This window comes from Periophthalmus magnuspinnatus, chromosome 11 (assembly GCF_009829125.3).
Source record: "Periophthalmus magnuspinnatus isolate fPerMag1 chromosome 11, fPerMag1.2.pri, whole genome shotgun sequence".
Lineage (NCBI taxonomy): Eukaryota > Metazoa > Chordata > Actinopteri > Gobiiformes > Gobiidae > Periophthalmus > Periophthalmus magnuspinnatus.
Window position 1 is genome coordinate 13,589,632 of NC_047136.2, and position 17,265 is coordinate 13,606,896.

The following is a 17,265-nucleotide window of genomic DNA, read 5'->3' on the forward strand; positions in this document are numbered from 1 at the left end:
TTTTTGATCGGCATGACCTAACTCACCGCGTCATATTTCACATTCTTCAACTAATAAGTTGTTATCACGGAAATATGCATATTATATGTTTTTTGAGAGCTATTGACATTCCTCATGTCACTGTGGAGTCAAGTGTGAGCGCACTTGTCATCCACTATCTCATTGGAGTTGCCGACTGACCTCCCATTAACTTCCATTCATTGTAGCCATAACAATATATGGTCCATGCCCATGACATGGGAGCTTGGACACTGCTTGATGCTAGGAGTGTGTTTGGGCCATATTTATAGTGCTCTTTATAAATTTTGCCCATGCCTGTAGCTTGGGTAGTTGCTCACTGCTTTTCATGCTGGGAGCAACTGAGAGGACAATTGACAAAGATGAGTGTGAAAGCAATGGGCCCGACACCCTGTAGGAGCTCGGGCCTAATGAAATTTCCATGTTTTGTTGCTATTTCCCTGTTGCATTTGTGATATTTTTAAAACTTATTTAAAAGCAGAAGAACACATTTATATTCCACTGTAACTGTAAAATGTATAAATCCAAGAACAAAATGCCAAAGAACTTTATAGTGAAATAGAGGCCAAAAATGAATGAAAAATTATTTTGTACAACTTTCATTTGTGTTTATTTAAATATAGTTAACAAACACTAAAACTTGATTAACAAACATGAATGAAAATTAACACCAGATGTATTGTAATAGCACTTCTCCATCACCTGATCGCATATTTTAATGTAAAACATGGTTTGCTATAAATTAATGTAATTTATTAAGTAATGAATAAAAATGCAAAACTTTTCCATTTTTAATGTGGTCTATTCTTCATGCAAATGTAAATACAAGCTAATTTATTTCTCGACACTAAATTGCTCAATCATCTGAACATGGCCTACATAACAGATATTACCATACCTCAACCATATTACCATATCCGTGTGTTATTTTAAATGTATAGTGTATGTGAATGTAAATCCATTAGAATGTGTTTAAATAATCCAAAATGAAACAGTGAAAAGCTTCTGGACTCACTGGTGCAGAAATATCTGGTGGGAAACAGCAGAAGCAGGATTTGGCCGTACAGTCAGTTTAGACTGTCTGGATGAGTTATAAAATACAACAGAATACACAGACATAGATCAGGACAAAAGACTAGCTCAGACTCACTGGTTCAATACAAACTTCCTGAGAGAAAGTCTACTCTCATTCACAAAGCAACCCAACACTGGTTTGGGATAACACTGATGTGTATATATATATATATATATATATATATATATATATATATATATATATATATATATATATATATATATATATATATATATATATATATATATATATATATATATATATATATATATTTTGTGTGGTTTAATTTGCCAAAACAATCTTATCTGTTTCTCTAATAAGATTTGATGCAGCAGTTGCACTATTTTATTCTTTGTTACAGGTAAACTAACAGGCCTAATCTAATAACAGAAACAGGCTCAGGTGATGCTAATTGTTAAGGTGCACTTTGTAATATCTCTGGTTGATGGTCCATAATCTGCTAATGTCCATGGAGTTGTAATTGCTTTGTCTGAAATGTTCCACAGTGTGCCACTAAATGGCTCCATGTCCATAGAGACAAGCAGTTGACGCCAAGTTACAGGCCAGATCTGTAGAGAGGTGAGACTCCTCTTAGTAAAGGATGCATGTGTTTTCAGATATTTTGAGAATAATAATAATTAAAAAAAAACATGTAATAAAATGCAAGAGAGATCATTTCAGGCAAAGTGGCAATATTTCCATGACAAAGGGAGGTGGCGTGAGAGGTTACATAGTGCAGTTTTAACTATTACTGTAATAACACACCATGGATATTTCTACCACGCAATGTCTTTGGTCATCCCTCCACCAGACGGCACTATGTTACAGAGCTTTGGGAGGAGGCCCGTTAATCAAATCATGAGGAGAACATGGGTCTAGGAGGAGAAAGCGTGAGAAAACTACTGTAACGCAACACTGGCGAGAGGACAGACTGCAACTAGTGTGGATGCCTCTACACGCACCAAAACTGGACAATACTGAGCGCAATGATGACTCAAGATATGGGATACAATGTACATAGTGTTACGTTGTCCATATGTTGTTGTCGCAAGTTTTCATGGGTTGAAAATGACAGAGGAGTTTGTGCGTAAAAGTGGGTTCGTGCGCCTGGCTAACTTCTTCCACGCATCCAGCTGCTCTTCTGTCTCTGATCTGGTGCAGCGCTGATCCCCTCTAAATGGGCATTGTCCGGATTTAATTTTACCCATAATTTTATCTAAAAATGGCTGTGATCCCCGGCTTGTTGCAGCGTCCCACCCAGAATCGCTCGCCTTTCCGCTTCATGGCAGTGTTTTGGTGCCTTTTGCTGCTCGTTTGCTTAACGGTTGCCTCCTCGAGTCGTGATGTCCCGAAAAACGATGGGTCCACGGGGACAGTCCACGGAGAGGGCTCGGGCCACCAGAACACGTCCACGGTCCATAAAAAGGCGTTTCCTGTTTTATCCTTCAACTATTTGCATGTCCGAAAACCCTTTGAGATTTCTATGTGGATTCTCCTGGCTCTGCTCATGAAACTTGGTGAGATAATTCTTTTTATATAGTCTATTCTTGATGTCATTACTTAAAAAAACTAATAAACAGTAAGACATGCCAATACAAGGAAAAGTGAAATATAAATTGTACAGTTTTAGGTCAGCTCCAATCACATTCAGACAGACAGACTGATGGAGGTGTCTTGCCCAGTGGCACAACAACTTTATGATCGCATTGGGGAAAACAAAATTTGAACTTGTCGTGGGAGCCTAGTGTTTCTGACAGGGACCAAATTGACCTATATTTGAAAGCCTAAATAAGCAGCTGTTTTTGATATCGTTCAGCTTGGCTCCCATGTTATTAGCTGAAAGGTCAATGGAGCTATGTCCACTTATACAGACTGCCCCACTCACCTCCTCTTACATAACAACTATTTGACAGCTGTGATTGTAAAGCTGGTTATTAAAGGTACAGATGGCAGTGTTGTTACAAATCATAACTTGATTTTGATACCACTATTATAATAAAAAACAAGCAACACACATAAAATCATTATATTACAATGTTGTGTTGCATTAGTTCGGTGAGTCATGGGTTTCAGCTTCCTGTTGTCTTCAGCTCGAGGACTTTTTTACATTCAAATATTTTGTTTCAATTGCAATGGTCCTATTTTTCATCATTCTGAAACCCATGTGTGGATCTAGACCATTCCAACACTTTATATTCAATTATATCTCATTTATCAGATTTTTTCTTTCTTTGTCAAATCAGTTTCATTCAAATAAGTGTCTAGTTTCTGTTACTATCATTTAGAGTTCATAAATATCTGTGTATAGATTTTTTAACCACCCTAAGACATGGCAGTTACTCAATTTGCTGGGGCTCCGTGGGGTCTAAAGCCTTCCTGGTCTTATCATTATCTCCAGTTGTCAATGTTGTGGGGCCGGTCCAACGTCATCCTCATGCTCCATATGATAACAGATGCATCAGACAATGCTGTAACGTAATACTGTAGTCAGTTACCACCTAAACCTTTAGTAGAGTGGATTATATTAAGACTATGTCAATACTTTTTTTTATTAAATACTTTTAATTTAATTTTGTGAAATTGTGGAGTGGTTTACTGTCATGTCAACAAACAAACAAGCAAGGAATTATCATATCCCTATTAGGCTACCCAATATATTACAAAAATATTGATTTTGCATTATTGAGATACTTCTTAAATATTGCAATGAGATAAATATATATCAACAAGATAAAGTTAAAGAAATGTACTTTTTTTTTGGGTTTGTTTTTTAATGGATAAAAAGCCTGACTTTATTCATGACTTTCCTAATTAGGTCCTACATTAGTCTCATGTTGGTTTTGATTTAGTCACTGTAAAGTTTTAATTAGCACAATTTGACTTCTAAATGAAGACATGTAGATTGCATGATCTGTCGTACTGTGCAGACATAATTGTAAGGCCAAGACAAACTACATGTAACACACAGCATTCAGTTAAAGTATTTATATATGTTAAAAATGTTAAAAATACAGTTGCAATGCTGAGTTGCATTTTTTTGTAGTCACAAATAGCAGCAAACTATTAGCAGTCAATATTTCCCACATTAAAACGTTGGGACCTGTTGCATATTTAATGAGGCTGCACTCAAGTCATTCACTTTTACCGTACACATGTACCTTAGCAATTGGTTTTAGGACTAATCCAGAGAGCTAGTATTAGCTCTCTCTGCTCCTGGTGTAGATGACCCTTCTGATGGTTAGTATTGTGTGATTCTGCCGAAAAATCAAGACCTATAATAAAGTTGTGGATAAATAGCCCTGTTTATTATTTTTAATGAGGAACTGCCTCAATGTTTGTCTCTAGGAACACAGATGACTTGTGTGATCTCTAATACAAGACCAAACACTCCTATACTTGGTTTACAGGCTTCATAGTTGTTGTAGTGGATAGCACAATGGGTGGTTGAAATACAATTTTGGTGTACTATTTGAGTGACTAAATTGTTGGTCCACCAATCTTTTCAAATAATAAGCAAAAAATGTATGCATACTTGTGTAAAGAAATCATGTTATCATTTTGTTGTAAACTATGAGCTTCAAAAGTGGTAATTTGTTGTCAGAATGCAACTGTTGTAGAATAAATGAAGAGCAAGAGAATTGTGAAGAGAGGCAGACTCTGGATATCTAACTGGATAAGTGTATAAATACAGGAGATCATGCATATAAATGTGGCATACGTGAACCCATACGTTTATATGCAGATGATACCATTTTGAGTGCAAGTGCTCCCTCTGCTGATCAGGTGCTTTTAAAACTACAGCAATATTTTAATGAAATCCAAAATTCCCTCCATAAATCTTAAATTATCATTGAATTCAATAAATCTATGTATATTATTCTTAAAAAACTTTTATTTGATGTACAAGCTACAAATCTTTATACATAATATAGATTATACATAATATAATTTGACGTCACTGATTTCAAAGTCTGAAAAGGTGGCTGGGCAGGTGATTGTGCAGATGTCAGTGCCTTCTGTTTAAAAGAGCTCTTATAATACATCACCAAATCTTGGGTTGGATGGATTTTGGACACTTAGTGGAAAATACATTTCCACAGGGTGTGTGCTGCATAGGTCACTTGATTCTGTATCTACTCCTGTAAATGAATAGCCTATGGATGAAATGGAGCTGTTACAACTAGATTCCTAAGTTTGTTCACAGACAATGGCAATAAAAATTTTGAGATTCAGATTCAGTTAATACCTAGACGCTACCATAATGTAAATATCCCTAAACATCTGAGTCTCTAAGCCTGACAAAAATATGACATCAAATCTAAATGTGTCGGTCTTTTGTGTAACATTACATGTGTTTGATTAGAGGAAACATTTCATATTCAACAAAGACAGAATGTTTATGATACAACTACTTGAATTGAAAATAGGGAATTCTGAGTATTCTGTTGTGGCTACCATGTAAAGAAATAAAGTCTCAATAACTCAAGCGTTAATTCTTGAAAGATGTACCTCTTGCTTTGGAGACAATTGGTTAGATGTGTGTATCTGATGAATATATATCTTAATAATGGACATAATAAAGATAATGATTCTCTATATCTAGTTAAATTAAGCTTTCATGAACAGGTCACGTTGTTGATAGTTGACACATTGCCCCCACAGAGCCATAACACCTGCAAACATTCACTTTGTTTACATGTACACAGTGTGCGTTGGGTATTGTTCATTGAAGTCTGCCCAGGCTTTGTTGTAAGAAGTATAACCTCATATGACATAGGACAGATAACAAGGACTGAGCTGGCAGTGTCCCTGGTACAGCAGTGCAATTTCTCTGACAGTTATACATGAAAATTTACAACTGTTGTAATATCAATGGACATTTCAAAACAGTTCTATATATTTTGAATAGTCAACCGTCCTCAAATTGGCCCCATACAACGTAAAGCTGAAACTACATAGCTCTAGCCATATAAAGCAGGATCATGAGAAAATTATTCTAGATAAACATCAGTAAATAATATTTATTCACTGATGTTGACAGTATGTCATGTTTAGCCAAAAAATAAACTAAAATAAAAGCATCTTTTTCCATTTAAGATTCATTTATTACACTGAAAAACCTTAGTCTCAGTGGGGCTCTTTCTATTATTTCACTTGAAGGAGGGCCACCTCCTGCATGTTTTATGGAAATGTTGCTCTATTGGCTACAATATGCCATAGTATGGTATAAATAATATAATGTTCCAAAGTCTGGTTTTAACTTTATATTTCCATAGAATCAGGTAACATGTCATCTCCAGAAAGTTACATACTGTACCTTTCATTTCTAAAGCAAGGCAAGTTTATTTGTAGAGCACAATTAGTTAAAAAAAAGGAATTAAAAGTTCTTTACATAAAAAAGGCATACTAAAAGAAAATTTCAATTCACACCTATTTGTTAACAGATTTTGTTAGTTGACTGAGTCAGTTGAAATCCACTAAGTGTGAACTGTGCCCGAGTCATACTTGGCATAATCATTCAGGCCCCTAATGGGAGCTCTCACAGCTATTAACATACTGGCTATCACTGTTGTTTTCATTGTTTTGATTTAGGTCTGAGGATGGAGTTATAAATAGGAGATAAGTGATGTCTAAGACCCCAATGCCTTTTCAAAGATGGATTGTCTTTCTTAACAAAAATTGCCTCTATATCCCCTCTCAAACCATTTCTTTTCTTTTGCTCACTATCTTCAAAGGTGTGATTAGTGGCTTTGAGGTGGGCATGTATGGCAGATTGGGGTCCAGAGTACAACTATGATATAAATATAAACAATTTAACTCTTCATTATATCTCTACAGGCTTCCATATCATTCCTCGAGTCTCCAACATCGTCCCGGAAAGCTGCCTGCTGATTGTGGTGGGTTTGTTGGTGGGCGGTGTCATCAAAGCCATCAAAGAAGCCCCCCCTGTTTTAGACGATAAACTGTTTTTCCTGTACCTCCTTCCTCCCATCATCCTGGATGCAGGATACTTCTTACCCATTCGCCCCTTTACCGAAAACCTGGGGACTATTCTGACTTTTGCTGTAGTTGGGACCCTGTGGAATGCCTTTTTCATTGGTGGGACGATGTATGGGGTTTGTCAGATCGCAGGGGCACAGTTGCAAAGGGTGAATTTACTGTCCTGTCTGCTTTTTGGGACCATTATTTCGGCGGTGGACCCGGTGGCGGTCTTAGCTGTGTTTGAGGAGATCCACATAAATGAACTGTTGCATATCCTGGTGTTTGGAGAATCGCTGCTGAATGATGCGGTCACTGTGGTGAGTGGAAGCTTAAAGGTGAACTGTGCAGCTTTTCTGATAGGGGGGTCAACCACCAGCTTGTCTCCATGTAGATGTTATTGCTTTGCCTGGAATGTTCAGCCATCTGGCATTAAACATCACCAGCATCTTGCATTTTTTTTTACAATTACTGCTGTTTTTAATCCCCAAAATACATATTATTGGCGTAAATGCCGCTTCACAGATCTGACCTGTAACTTGACCCTGTGATGCCACCTGCTTACTTCCATGTAGATGTAGCCATGTGGGATATTTCAGATAAAGCAATATTATCTCCATGAAGACAACCAAGTACCATCAGTTTGAGAAGCATAAAATTTGGGTTGTGCAATTTATCATATTTAAACCAGAAGCAAGATTTTATCATTTCAAATTGTCAATGATCAGCTTCGGTCTTTTTAATTGGTGCCTTACAGCCAATCCTGTCAGTAAAAGCATGTACTGTAGTTTGAAGCAGAGTTCAGGTTTTGTAGATGTTAAATGGCAATTATTAAAAACCTATATAGTTTATGTTTCTGAAATTGGTATTTAAACCCATTTATGTCTTTTTAATTAGACAAAACAGAGTCAGAATAAAAAATCTGATTGTCTACTATTCTATTCGTATAGTTAGGGCTCTATGTTGGCTAATGTATTTCTACCTTTTCCCTCCCCAGGTCCTGTACCACCTGTTTAAGGAGTTCTCTCTGGAGGGTGGGGTCACTGTGGGCGACGCTCTTTTGGGTGTTGTCTGTTTTTTCGTTGTAGCGCTCGGTGGGATCCTGGTGGGGGCGATATACGGGCTCCTGGGAGCCTTCACATCTCGTTTCACATCCCACACTCGGGTCATAGAGCCGCTGTTTGTGTTCCTCTACAGCTACATGGCCTATCTGTCAGCCGAAGTCTTCCACCTCTCAGGAATCATGTCGTGAGTATCATTTTATTGTCCATGCTTTATCTAAACAGAAGCTGTATTAAAGCTACCATCCACAATTAGACAGCCACATATCACTAGATGCTGTCAATGTTGCTGCAGTCTGCCAGCTTCGGCCTGACAGAAGACCAGAGAGCACAGATGCACAGAGCTCAGTCCAAACAAAGACCAGGTTAGAGGGCGGACGGGGGCATGTTTCACATCTGCCATCTACTGGTAAAAAAATAAATAAAACTCCGATAAAAGTATGGATGGTAAATGTCTGTGTAATCCAAGCATGCCCATACTGTGGCCCGGGGGCAAAATGGGGCCCTCAGACTCATTTTTCTGGGCCCTCAGGCTTCCAGTTTAATTGGCCCATATTACCTTAAACGGTACTTTTTTCTGTACATTTATGAAAATCTACTTACTGCCCATCTCAAATATTGTCCCATTGAGGATGTAAGCATGAATAAAGGTCTCGTGGTTCAGTCTAACATGTAATAAACACACAGATTTGAAGTATTCACTGTATTCGCGACCAGTCTATGGCCCTCAATCGGCCCCCAGCTTTGTCTGTGTTTTTATATGTGGCCCTTAATGAGAAAAGTTTGGACACCCCTGGTGTAAGCCCTCAGTCGTCCAGGTAAAGCCAATGAAAATTTCAATTCTGTCAATTGGACAAAAATTTTAGAGTGAAGACATTTCAGCGCTCATTCAAGCAGTTTCTTCTGTTCTAGTCAGATTGCTGGTGGACACTGCCTTATATCTGTCTGAAGGGAGGATCTGATTACACTGAAACTAACATGCTTATTGTTTACAGTTTCAGTGTGTTGGGTAGGTCCATTGAACTACTCTAAATGTGAACTGCGGGTCCCGAGGTGCTCTCTAGCTCTTCAGACAATCTGACCAGAACTGAAAAAGCCACTTGGATGAATGCCAAAACATCTTTGCTCGAAAACTTTTATCCAGTTGACAGAATTTTCTTTTGCTATGTATGGATGGTAGGTTTAATATGAGTCTGCGATGCTTATAACATACTCATTTAATTTCATATCTGCAGTTCAGATGTCTCACATTCAAGAGTATTTCAGCATTGACTTGTCAGTGACACTCAAACATTTAGTCTTCTTAGTTTTACCAAAGGTTTAATAGTTTTTCTACTGTGATTTAGCAATATTACATCATACTGTGACTTTTAACCATTCCTCCTCCTATTGGTCAGCCTCTCTTATGCTCTGAGTGACAGAGATGATCACAGAAGTGAGATCAAATCAATGTCGGGTTTGTCATTGTTGTGATTGCAATTTTTGATTGGCTCCATGTTTTTATGTGTCATCTAAAAATATTTCAAAATGAAAAGTGCAAAACATATAAGCATTATGACAGGGGGATGGCATACATTTTTGTATATCACAATATAAAACAATATTTTTGCAATAATGACATAATTGACAATGTTCCTTTTTTGTTTAGGCTCTCTGCTGGAGCGTTTATTCACAAGTTACAGTAAAAAATTGTGCTCAGGTGCTAAAGTTGTGGCAATCAGCTGATGGCATGGCCAGGTGGATTTGAGCCAGAGGAGCATTGTTAATTAATAAAAACACTGCACAACAGGAGCTGTGACACATGCATTTCTTTCTGCCTCCCCTCACAACAGATTTGTATCATCTCATCATATCATTATCATATAAATCACAATATATCAGCAGTGATATGATATATAATCTTTTTATACCTGTCTTTTGCAGCCTGATCTCGTGTGGAGTGATAATGCGTCCATATGTCGAGGCCAATATTTCTCATAAATCCTACACGACCATAAAGTACTTCCTGAAGATGTGGAGCAGTGTCAGTGAAACTCTCATCTTCATTTTCCTCGGTGTCTCCACTGTCGTTGGGCCACACTCCTGGAACTGGACCTTTGTCATAGTAACAGTGTTCCTCTGCCTGGTCTCACGAGTTCTGGGTAAGCACTTTTAGGCCTGTTAGTGGTTGTACAAAATAAAAAAAAAAATAAAAAATTGTTTCTGTAGTTTTAGGTATTCAGGAAAGTTAATATTGCTGTTCAAGTTGGCATGTTTGATAGAGGAGAAATAGTTTACCATATCTACACATTTTTCCCTGGAAAATCCTGAATGATATCGCTCTGTTTTTGTTTTTTGTCTTTTGTATACAATTGGATATGAGTCTGGTCCCCACACTCTTCCTCACATCTTGAGCCCAACCAAACACGATCGTGCAATCAGATTAGTTTTATGTTTAGTAATGTGAAATGAAGTAGCTCACTGGTCATCTACCATTTACAAACTAAGTTACATTTCTCTCACCTCAGTTTAGTGCTTCTCTCATTGATTCTTCTGTTTTTCAGTCCCTATAATATTTTTTTCACTGGTGAGCAGACTCACATCTTTATAAAGTAGTGTGTATTCTAGATCCCAGCACGCATGATACACTATGGGTCAGCCTCAATGTCAGTGAAGGTTTGATTCAACAGGCAAATTAATCTACTTCAAATTGCTCTACAGGTCAATAATACCTGTGAGAAATATGTGGAGCAAACAGTGCATGTTAGATGGGAAGCCGTGGATGATCATTGATCACTGATTGTCTATGTCTTTGTCTGATTTTAGGCGTGATTGGACTCACATACATCATCAATAAATTCCGTATTGTGAAGTTGACCAAGAAGGACCAGTTCATTGTTGCATATGGTGGCCTGCGAGGGGCAATAGCCTTCTCTTTGGGTTTCCTTCTCACCAACGACGATCTCAAGCACATGTTCCTCACTGCCATCATCACTGTAATTTTCTTCACTGTTTTTGTACAGGTGAGTGACAATAAAAAAGAAGGACATTGATGATGATAAAATTATGTCTGCTAATTAGGGCTCCATAATATATCACCAAAATATCGATATTACAAAAAATACATTTATTGCAACAACACAAAGCTCTCTGCTTTACAGAGGCTTACTATTTTGGGAAAGTAAAATAAACAAAAAGGCAGATTTAACTCATGATTTTCCTTATAAAGTTCTATATTAGACTTGGCTTGGTCTTGTTTTTGTCTTTGTTTTTTATTTTGGCCCAGTTTGACTGGTAAATGAAGGCATATGCATTTTTTTATTTTAAATTAACTGAACTTATTGTGCCAAAAGGTATATTAAAATACCGCAATGATATCATTATCGCAGTGCAAAGTATAGTTATTGAATATTGCATCTTTTTGTCATATGGTGCAACCTTACTACTAATGTACAATAAACATTGGTCTCTATTTACTTTTGCATCAGGTTCTCACATTTCAATTAGTCATACTTTGTAGTACACTCAGTCATGCATAATAAAATGCTGTACAAATCGAAATGAAAATAATGAAAGATATTAAATTATTAAGATTTTTTTTTTAAAGATTATGAGAAAAGTCCATCAAACTCAATGTACGTAAGACTAAATACAGGGCATTCATAATGTGTGTAACAGTTTCAGTCAGCTTATAAAACTCTGTTGCAGAGTTACTGATTACTGGGAAAAAATAAACTAATATAACCATAATATTTTCCCAATTCTATGCTCATATATTTTAGTTTAATCATTGCTTTGTTTTTAGGAATGTAATGATAGGTTGGGCTGGGCATTATGATTCAAAAAGAATGTAATCGTGATTTCATTCCTGACAATGTGCTATTTTTGTGAAATCGCAATATTGTGATTCACAAATTTTCTCTTGAATGCAGCTCTATTCTCAAATAGAAACACTTTTTCCCTCTCACTCCTCCTGTTGATCAGCCTCACCAAGACTGAGTGAGTGACAGCTAGATTTAACCAGTTGCAATAAAATGTGCAGCAAAATCAAAACTGTGACCTCTCAAAGAAAATCTGGATATTAATTATGTGGTATTGGCAAACACTCAAAGTTTAGGGATACAGTATTGTTATCTGGACGTAACAAAGTTGCATTGGGTTGTTGGATCTTTTACTGAACAGAGTTACTTGCTTTTTATAGTTTTATTGTTACATTTATATTTTTGTGTGTTTTTCTCCATCTCCAGGGTATGACCATCAGACCACTGGTCGAACTGCTGGCTGTGAAGAGAAAGAAAGAAACCAAAAGATCCATAAATGAGGAGATCCACACACAGGTCTGAACATTCAGTAATTCCTCCAACACCAATTTATTTCAGTTTATTTATGGAGATCTTGAAGTTAGCAGGGTCTGTTTTATTGAAATCACACACTACCAGCCAAAAGTTTGCACACCTGCTCATTCAATATTTTGTTTAGTTTGTTTAGTTATTTTGTATGTTTACCACTTTCTACATTTTAGTACATTTTAATCTGTATATTTTAAATTAAAATTCCATGCCTAAGCGTCTAAAGCAGTGATCAAAGCAAAGGGTCGCTATTTTAAAAAAACAAAACAATTTTATGTGAAAGTTATTTTGAGTATATTTTTTGTTTACTACATTCCATATGTGTTCATTCATAGTTTTGGTGCCTTCAGTGAGAATCTATAATGTAAATAGTCATGAAAAAAACAAAACAAAACATGAAAATGTTTGTCCAAATCTTTGACTGGCAGTGTTTGTGTTGATTTGCAGTCTTATCTTGTCCTGCAAAATGTGTACCTCTCATTTTATAGTTGGCATCACAGTGTGATTTTTGTTTTAGTTTTTAGATCATCTCCTCACTGGGATTGAAGACATCTGTGGTCATTATGGACACCATCACTGGAAAGACAAGTACAATGTTAACATTTATATTATGTAGTTTATGCTGTAATCCTTTAGTCGTTTAGGCAAAGTTTATTTGTTTGACACAATTTGCACACAAAGTGTTTTAAAGTGCTTTATAGAATATGAAAGACATTAAAATTGCAATAGTCAATTAATCCGTCAAAGGTCTCTCAGTCGACAAAAAATAGTAATATTACAATAGTAAAATGTTGATGAGATAGGTGGAGGGATTCTGTTTTAGAGCTCTGCACTATTTCTTGTGTTTTTGTACTTTTGTTCAAAAGTTTTTTGTTTTTTTTCCCCCACAAACCACCACTTAACTGGTGTAAATGTTTACCACAGGCACTATCCCACCAAACTAAGTAATAATTAGAAAAACATGAAAACCTGTTATATGCACTACTTTAAATAGCCCAAAACAAGAGAGTACAAATATTATAAAAGCCACTTTTTCAAGTAGCAATAGCTATTTTGTTATTTATATGTTTTATATTGACAATAACAAATTTAGGCCATATTGGTGGGCCTATCAGGATAACAAGAAAGAAGAAAATATTGACGATAAACTAAAATATTGAAATGAATTTATTCTATGTAACCGTAAAGTTAAAAAAAATTGAAAGTGTAATTAGATCATATAATGATTCATAGATGTTATTTATTCAACCCTCCATTGGTCAAAAATAACAAATACTGCTTACAATAAGTAATGACCTCCAAAATGTGTGGTTCCAACTATGATTTATTGAAAAAGAAGTCGATATAGTAATTATAGTCACACCCTACATATCGGACTACTTACTAGCACCAAACAAAATATTTTTTCTGTATATTACAGGTTGGATCGCTTCAATAAGACATATGTAAAGCGCTGGCTGATTGCTGGGGAGCGCTCCACGGAGCCTCAGCTGATCTCCTTCTATAATAAGATGGAGATGAAGCAGGCCATGATGCTGGTGGAGAGCGGGAGCACTGCCAAACTGCCCACACTGGTCTCCACAGTGTCACTGCAGTGAGTATTAAATTTAAAAGATATTCATAACTACTACTGTTTAGTTTAATTATACACCTTTTAAATAAATTGTGAGCCTGTTTTGTATGTTTTATATAAAATGGAGATGGAGATAAGAAAGTGATGCCACCAAGTGAAGTGAAGGTGGCATCACCTGTCGAGAGGCAAAAGAGGCATGTTGTGCCTACATTTAAACAATATAAACATATACATCCCCTGCCCAATCCACTTTTTGGCACTGATCAACCATTAATGAACTACTGCAAATATTCACAGTCTGTGAATCACAGAGAAGAATGCTGTTTTAAATTTAAATTTTTTTGCAGAAATATTCAACCCAAGGACGCACCCAAGAAGCGAGCAATACCGAGCATCTCCAAAAAACGCGAAGAAGAAATCCGAAAGATACTCCGGGCGAATCTGCAGAAAACAAGACAGAGGGTAAGTCATTCAGTATTGTAACATTAAACATTTGTGTTTATATTTTTTCATATCTATACTGTATTATTATTATTTTTCTTTACAGCTGCGGTCATATAGTCGCCATGACCTGATGATAGACCCATTTGAAGACAATGTCAGTGAGATACGCTTCAGGAAGCAGAGGGTGGAGATGGAGCGAAGGGTGAGAGAACTTTGTTGCAGTTTGGCAACTCAATTCAAATAACTTTATTAGTCCACAATGTGCAGTTAGCTGCAGTTATTATATAAAGGGCTGACATTAAATTGCATAGTACTTTTGACACTAGGGGGCACAATGCTTCTACTTCTGAACAGCTCTTGACACAAAGGTGACTTCAAAGTACTTAATCCATCATAACGATGGCTTGAACAAGTGCATTGCAAAAATAAATTAATCAATAAATACATTGTTTCCTGACATTTCAAGATAATTTAGCTGTAAATAAGAAAACAAATGTAATGGTGTCCAACATTGCTAAATCCTTATTGCATCTGTTTTAATGCAATAAGGATCAGTGCATTAAAACAGATGCAGTCAGATATATCTTGAAACAAGTCAAATTATCCATACCCAAACCTTCCCAAATCAAGATTAATATTTTGAATCCAAGTAATATAAACTCATATAGGCAGATACATAATTCTAATTTGTATAATTCTTTGTTCTTTATTTTTATCTCTACAGATGAGTCACTATCTCACAGTACCTGCAAAAACCCAAGAAAGACCTTCAGTGAGAAAAGTCTGTTTTGAACCAGGTCAGTTCTGTTACAGATCACAAGTTTATTAGACCAGACTAGAATAATAATATAAAGAGGTTTTGTTTTTTACACATGAGAACTATGCAGGTAGTGTGTTTTTATGTTTTAATTACTTGGTACAGTAGTGTAGTTATGCAGCCTTGATGGTCCATTTCCCACCTAAGCACATATTGTTGTTGTGTTCCAGAGCAAGGCACTACACCCGCTTTGCCCTCTGATCACATCTGCAGAATGGTGAAAAAAGATATAGTAGTTTTAATTTGTATGTATTTTGTTACAGTTTTGTGTGAGGGAGTTTGCGTTGCCTATGACATTAACTGCCGCTTGTATAAAAAGTGTTAATAATGGCACAAATAAAGGTTTCCTTGTACCATGTCTTATCTTATATCTTGTATCAATATGAAATGACATGTTAATTGTCTGACTCAAGAAGACTAAATTTGTCCATTGATTTAATTTTATTTTTTATTTTTTTATAGAGCACAAAGTGTACACATATGACGAAAGTGAGAGTCCCAACAGAAGCAAATCTGAGAGTACTTCCATCTCCTCCAGGGGTCCCGACGACGTCTTTGTTCCGAGTGAGACGCCTCTACTGTCCAATCAGAGATCAGCACCAAAGAAACCAATCAATCAGATCACAGAGGAAGAGGAGGAGGGTCTAACAATGTCCCGCTGCCTTAGTGATCCAGGACCAAAAGAGGAAGATGAAGATGATGCATTTCTACCATAAAAAAGCACAAATATCCAAAAACATGAAGGATGAACTCAACATATTGAAATAGAGATCCTCTAAATAATTCATCAGTATTAATATTTATTCATTGATTTTTATCATGACATGCAGTGTTACCAAAGCATGCCTGTTTTTATAACAGAAGTAATATGTGTTTTGTCTTTAATTGTTTGTTGGTCAGCCAAAGTTAAATGTAAAATGTGACAGTGTTGTTTTAAGTCGACTTATAGCACAAAACATTTGGAAAAGCACATCAAACTATCATCCTTTGGACTTCTACAAAAGTCTTTTTAATCAAATATTTAAATTAATTGACTAATAAATTAACTACAGGGGCAGTAAAATGTTATTTAATTGTAATATAATCGACATAATTAAAGTCAATATGCTTATGAAATGTGAACTTTTACAGCTAATGAGAGATTTTTGTTTGCTTTTGCAAATGTGGAAAACAAGGTAAATATAATATACTATAATTATCTATCTGACCCACTTTGTAAATCAACTACCATAGTTTTTAATTTCTAAAGGACATTCAACCAGCCGGATATAGTCTGCTTAAAATCAAAGCCTCCGCGTTTCAAAGCCTCCATTTAAAACTTTTTGGCATATCTATTTGGCTGGTGGTTTTTTTTTGTTTTTGTTTTTTTCTCAGGGACTTTAAAAATGCTGCAAAATTATATTCATGAAGTTATGTCTAATACTGACTGTCTAATGTTAAGTATTGCTGAGTGTTACAAGCACACTGTTGAGTATGGACTGATGTCTTTTATTGTTCACGTCACTAACAAACAACTAAAACTGAGCAAATGCTGCATAAACATCTGCCTTAAAATGTGTTGCTATTAGTGTGCCACTATTTTTATAATGTGTCCAAAATAAAGCTTTTACAAACCTTTGTTTTGTATGTTTTTGCAATTATATACTTGTTTACTTAGTGTTAAGATTGCATAAAAAAATCATATCCAAATATTTTTATATATCAACTTAAAAACTACTATCTGTAAGTTTAGAAGTGATGTGTGAAAATACAAGATGGCCGGGTCTACCAGTCTAATTACAGATGGTGCTTAAAATTATGTATCTTATATTATTTACCTTTCTTTTTTGTTGTTACTCTATCGATTTAATGATCAAACTGTCAATTCCTGTGTACGGAAAACAACTGCCCAAAATTTAAAAAGTGTATATTTTGTATAATTCAAACATTGAAGACATAGACCACGCCCCTTATTTACGTCGTTGTTTTTA

The 17,265-nt window shown here is 36.0% G+C and overlaps 1 protein-coding gene across 1 annotated transcript; it reads left to right on the forward strand.

The window, feature by feature from the left end:
• The first annotated feature begins 1,927 nt into the window (after positions 1 to 1,927).
• On the forward strand, positions 1,928 to 16,913 carry LOC117378214 (Na(+)/H(+) exchanger beta-like). The gene is made up of 12 exons (XM_033974752.2): positions 1,928 to 2,610; positions 6,932 to 7,392; positions 8,070 to 8,320; positions 10,057 to 10,274; positions 10,939 to 11,135; positions 12,360 to 12,449; positions 12,979 to 13,049; positions 13,882 to 14,055; positions 14,382 to 14,496; positions 14,582 to 14,680; positions 15,203 to 15,275; positions 15,758 to 16,913. Exons 1-12 carry the CDS (start codon positions 2,316 to 2,318, stop codon positions 16,009 to 16,011), a joined length of 2,298 nt encoding a protein of 765 aa, XP_033830643.1. The 5' UTR covers positions 1,928 to 2,315; the 3' UTR covers positions 16,012 to 16,913.
• The last annotated feature ends 352 nt before the right edge of the window (positions 16,914 to 17,265 follow it).

Bases quoted from the DNA above. Each gene is read 5' to 3' on its own strand.
- LOC117378214 (XM_033974752.2), top strand. From the start codon at position 2,316: ATGGCTGTGATCCCCGGCTTGTTGCAGCGTCCCACCCAGAATCGCTCG. The intron at 11,136-12,359 runs GTGAGTGACAAT...CTCCATCTCCAG, and splicing joins TCTTCACTGTTTTTGTACAG to GGTATGACCATCAGACCACT. The intron at 14,681-15,202 runs GTGAGAGAACTT...TTATCTCTACAG, and splicing joins GGGTGGAGATGGAGCGAAGG to ATGAGTCACTATCTCACAGT.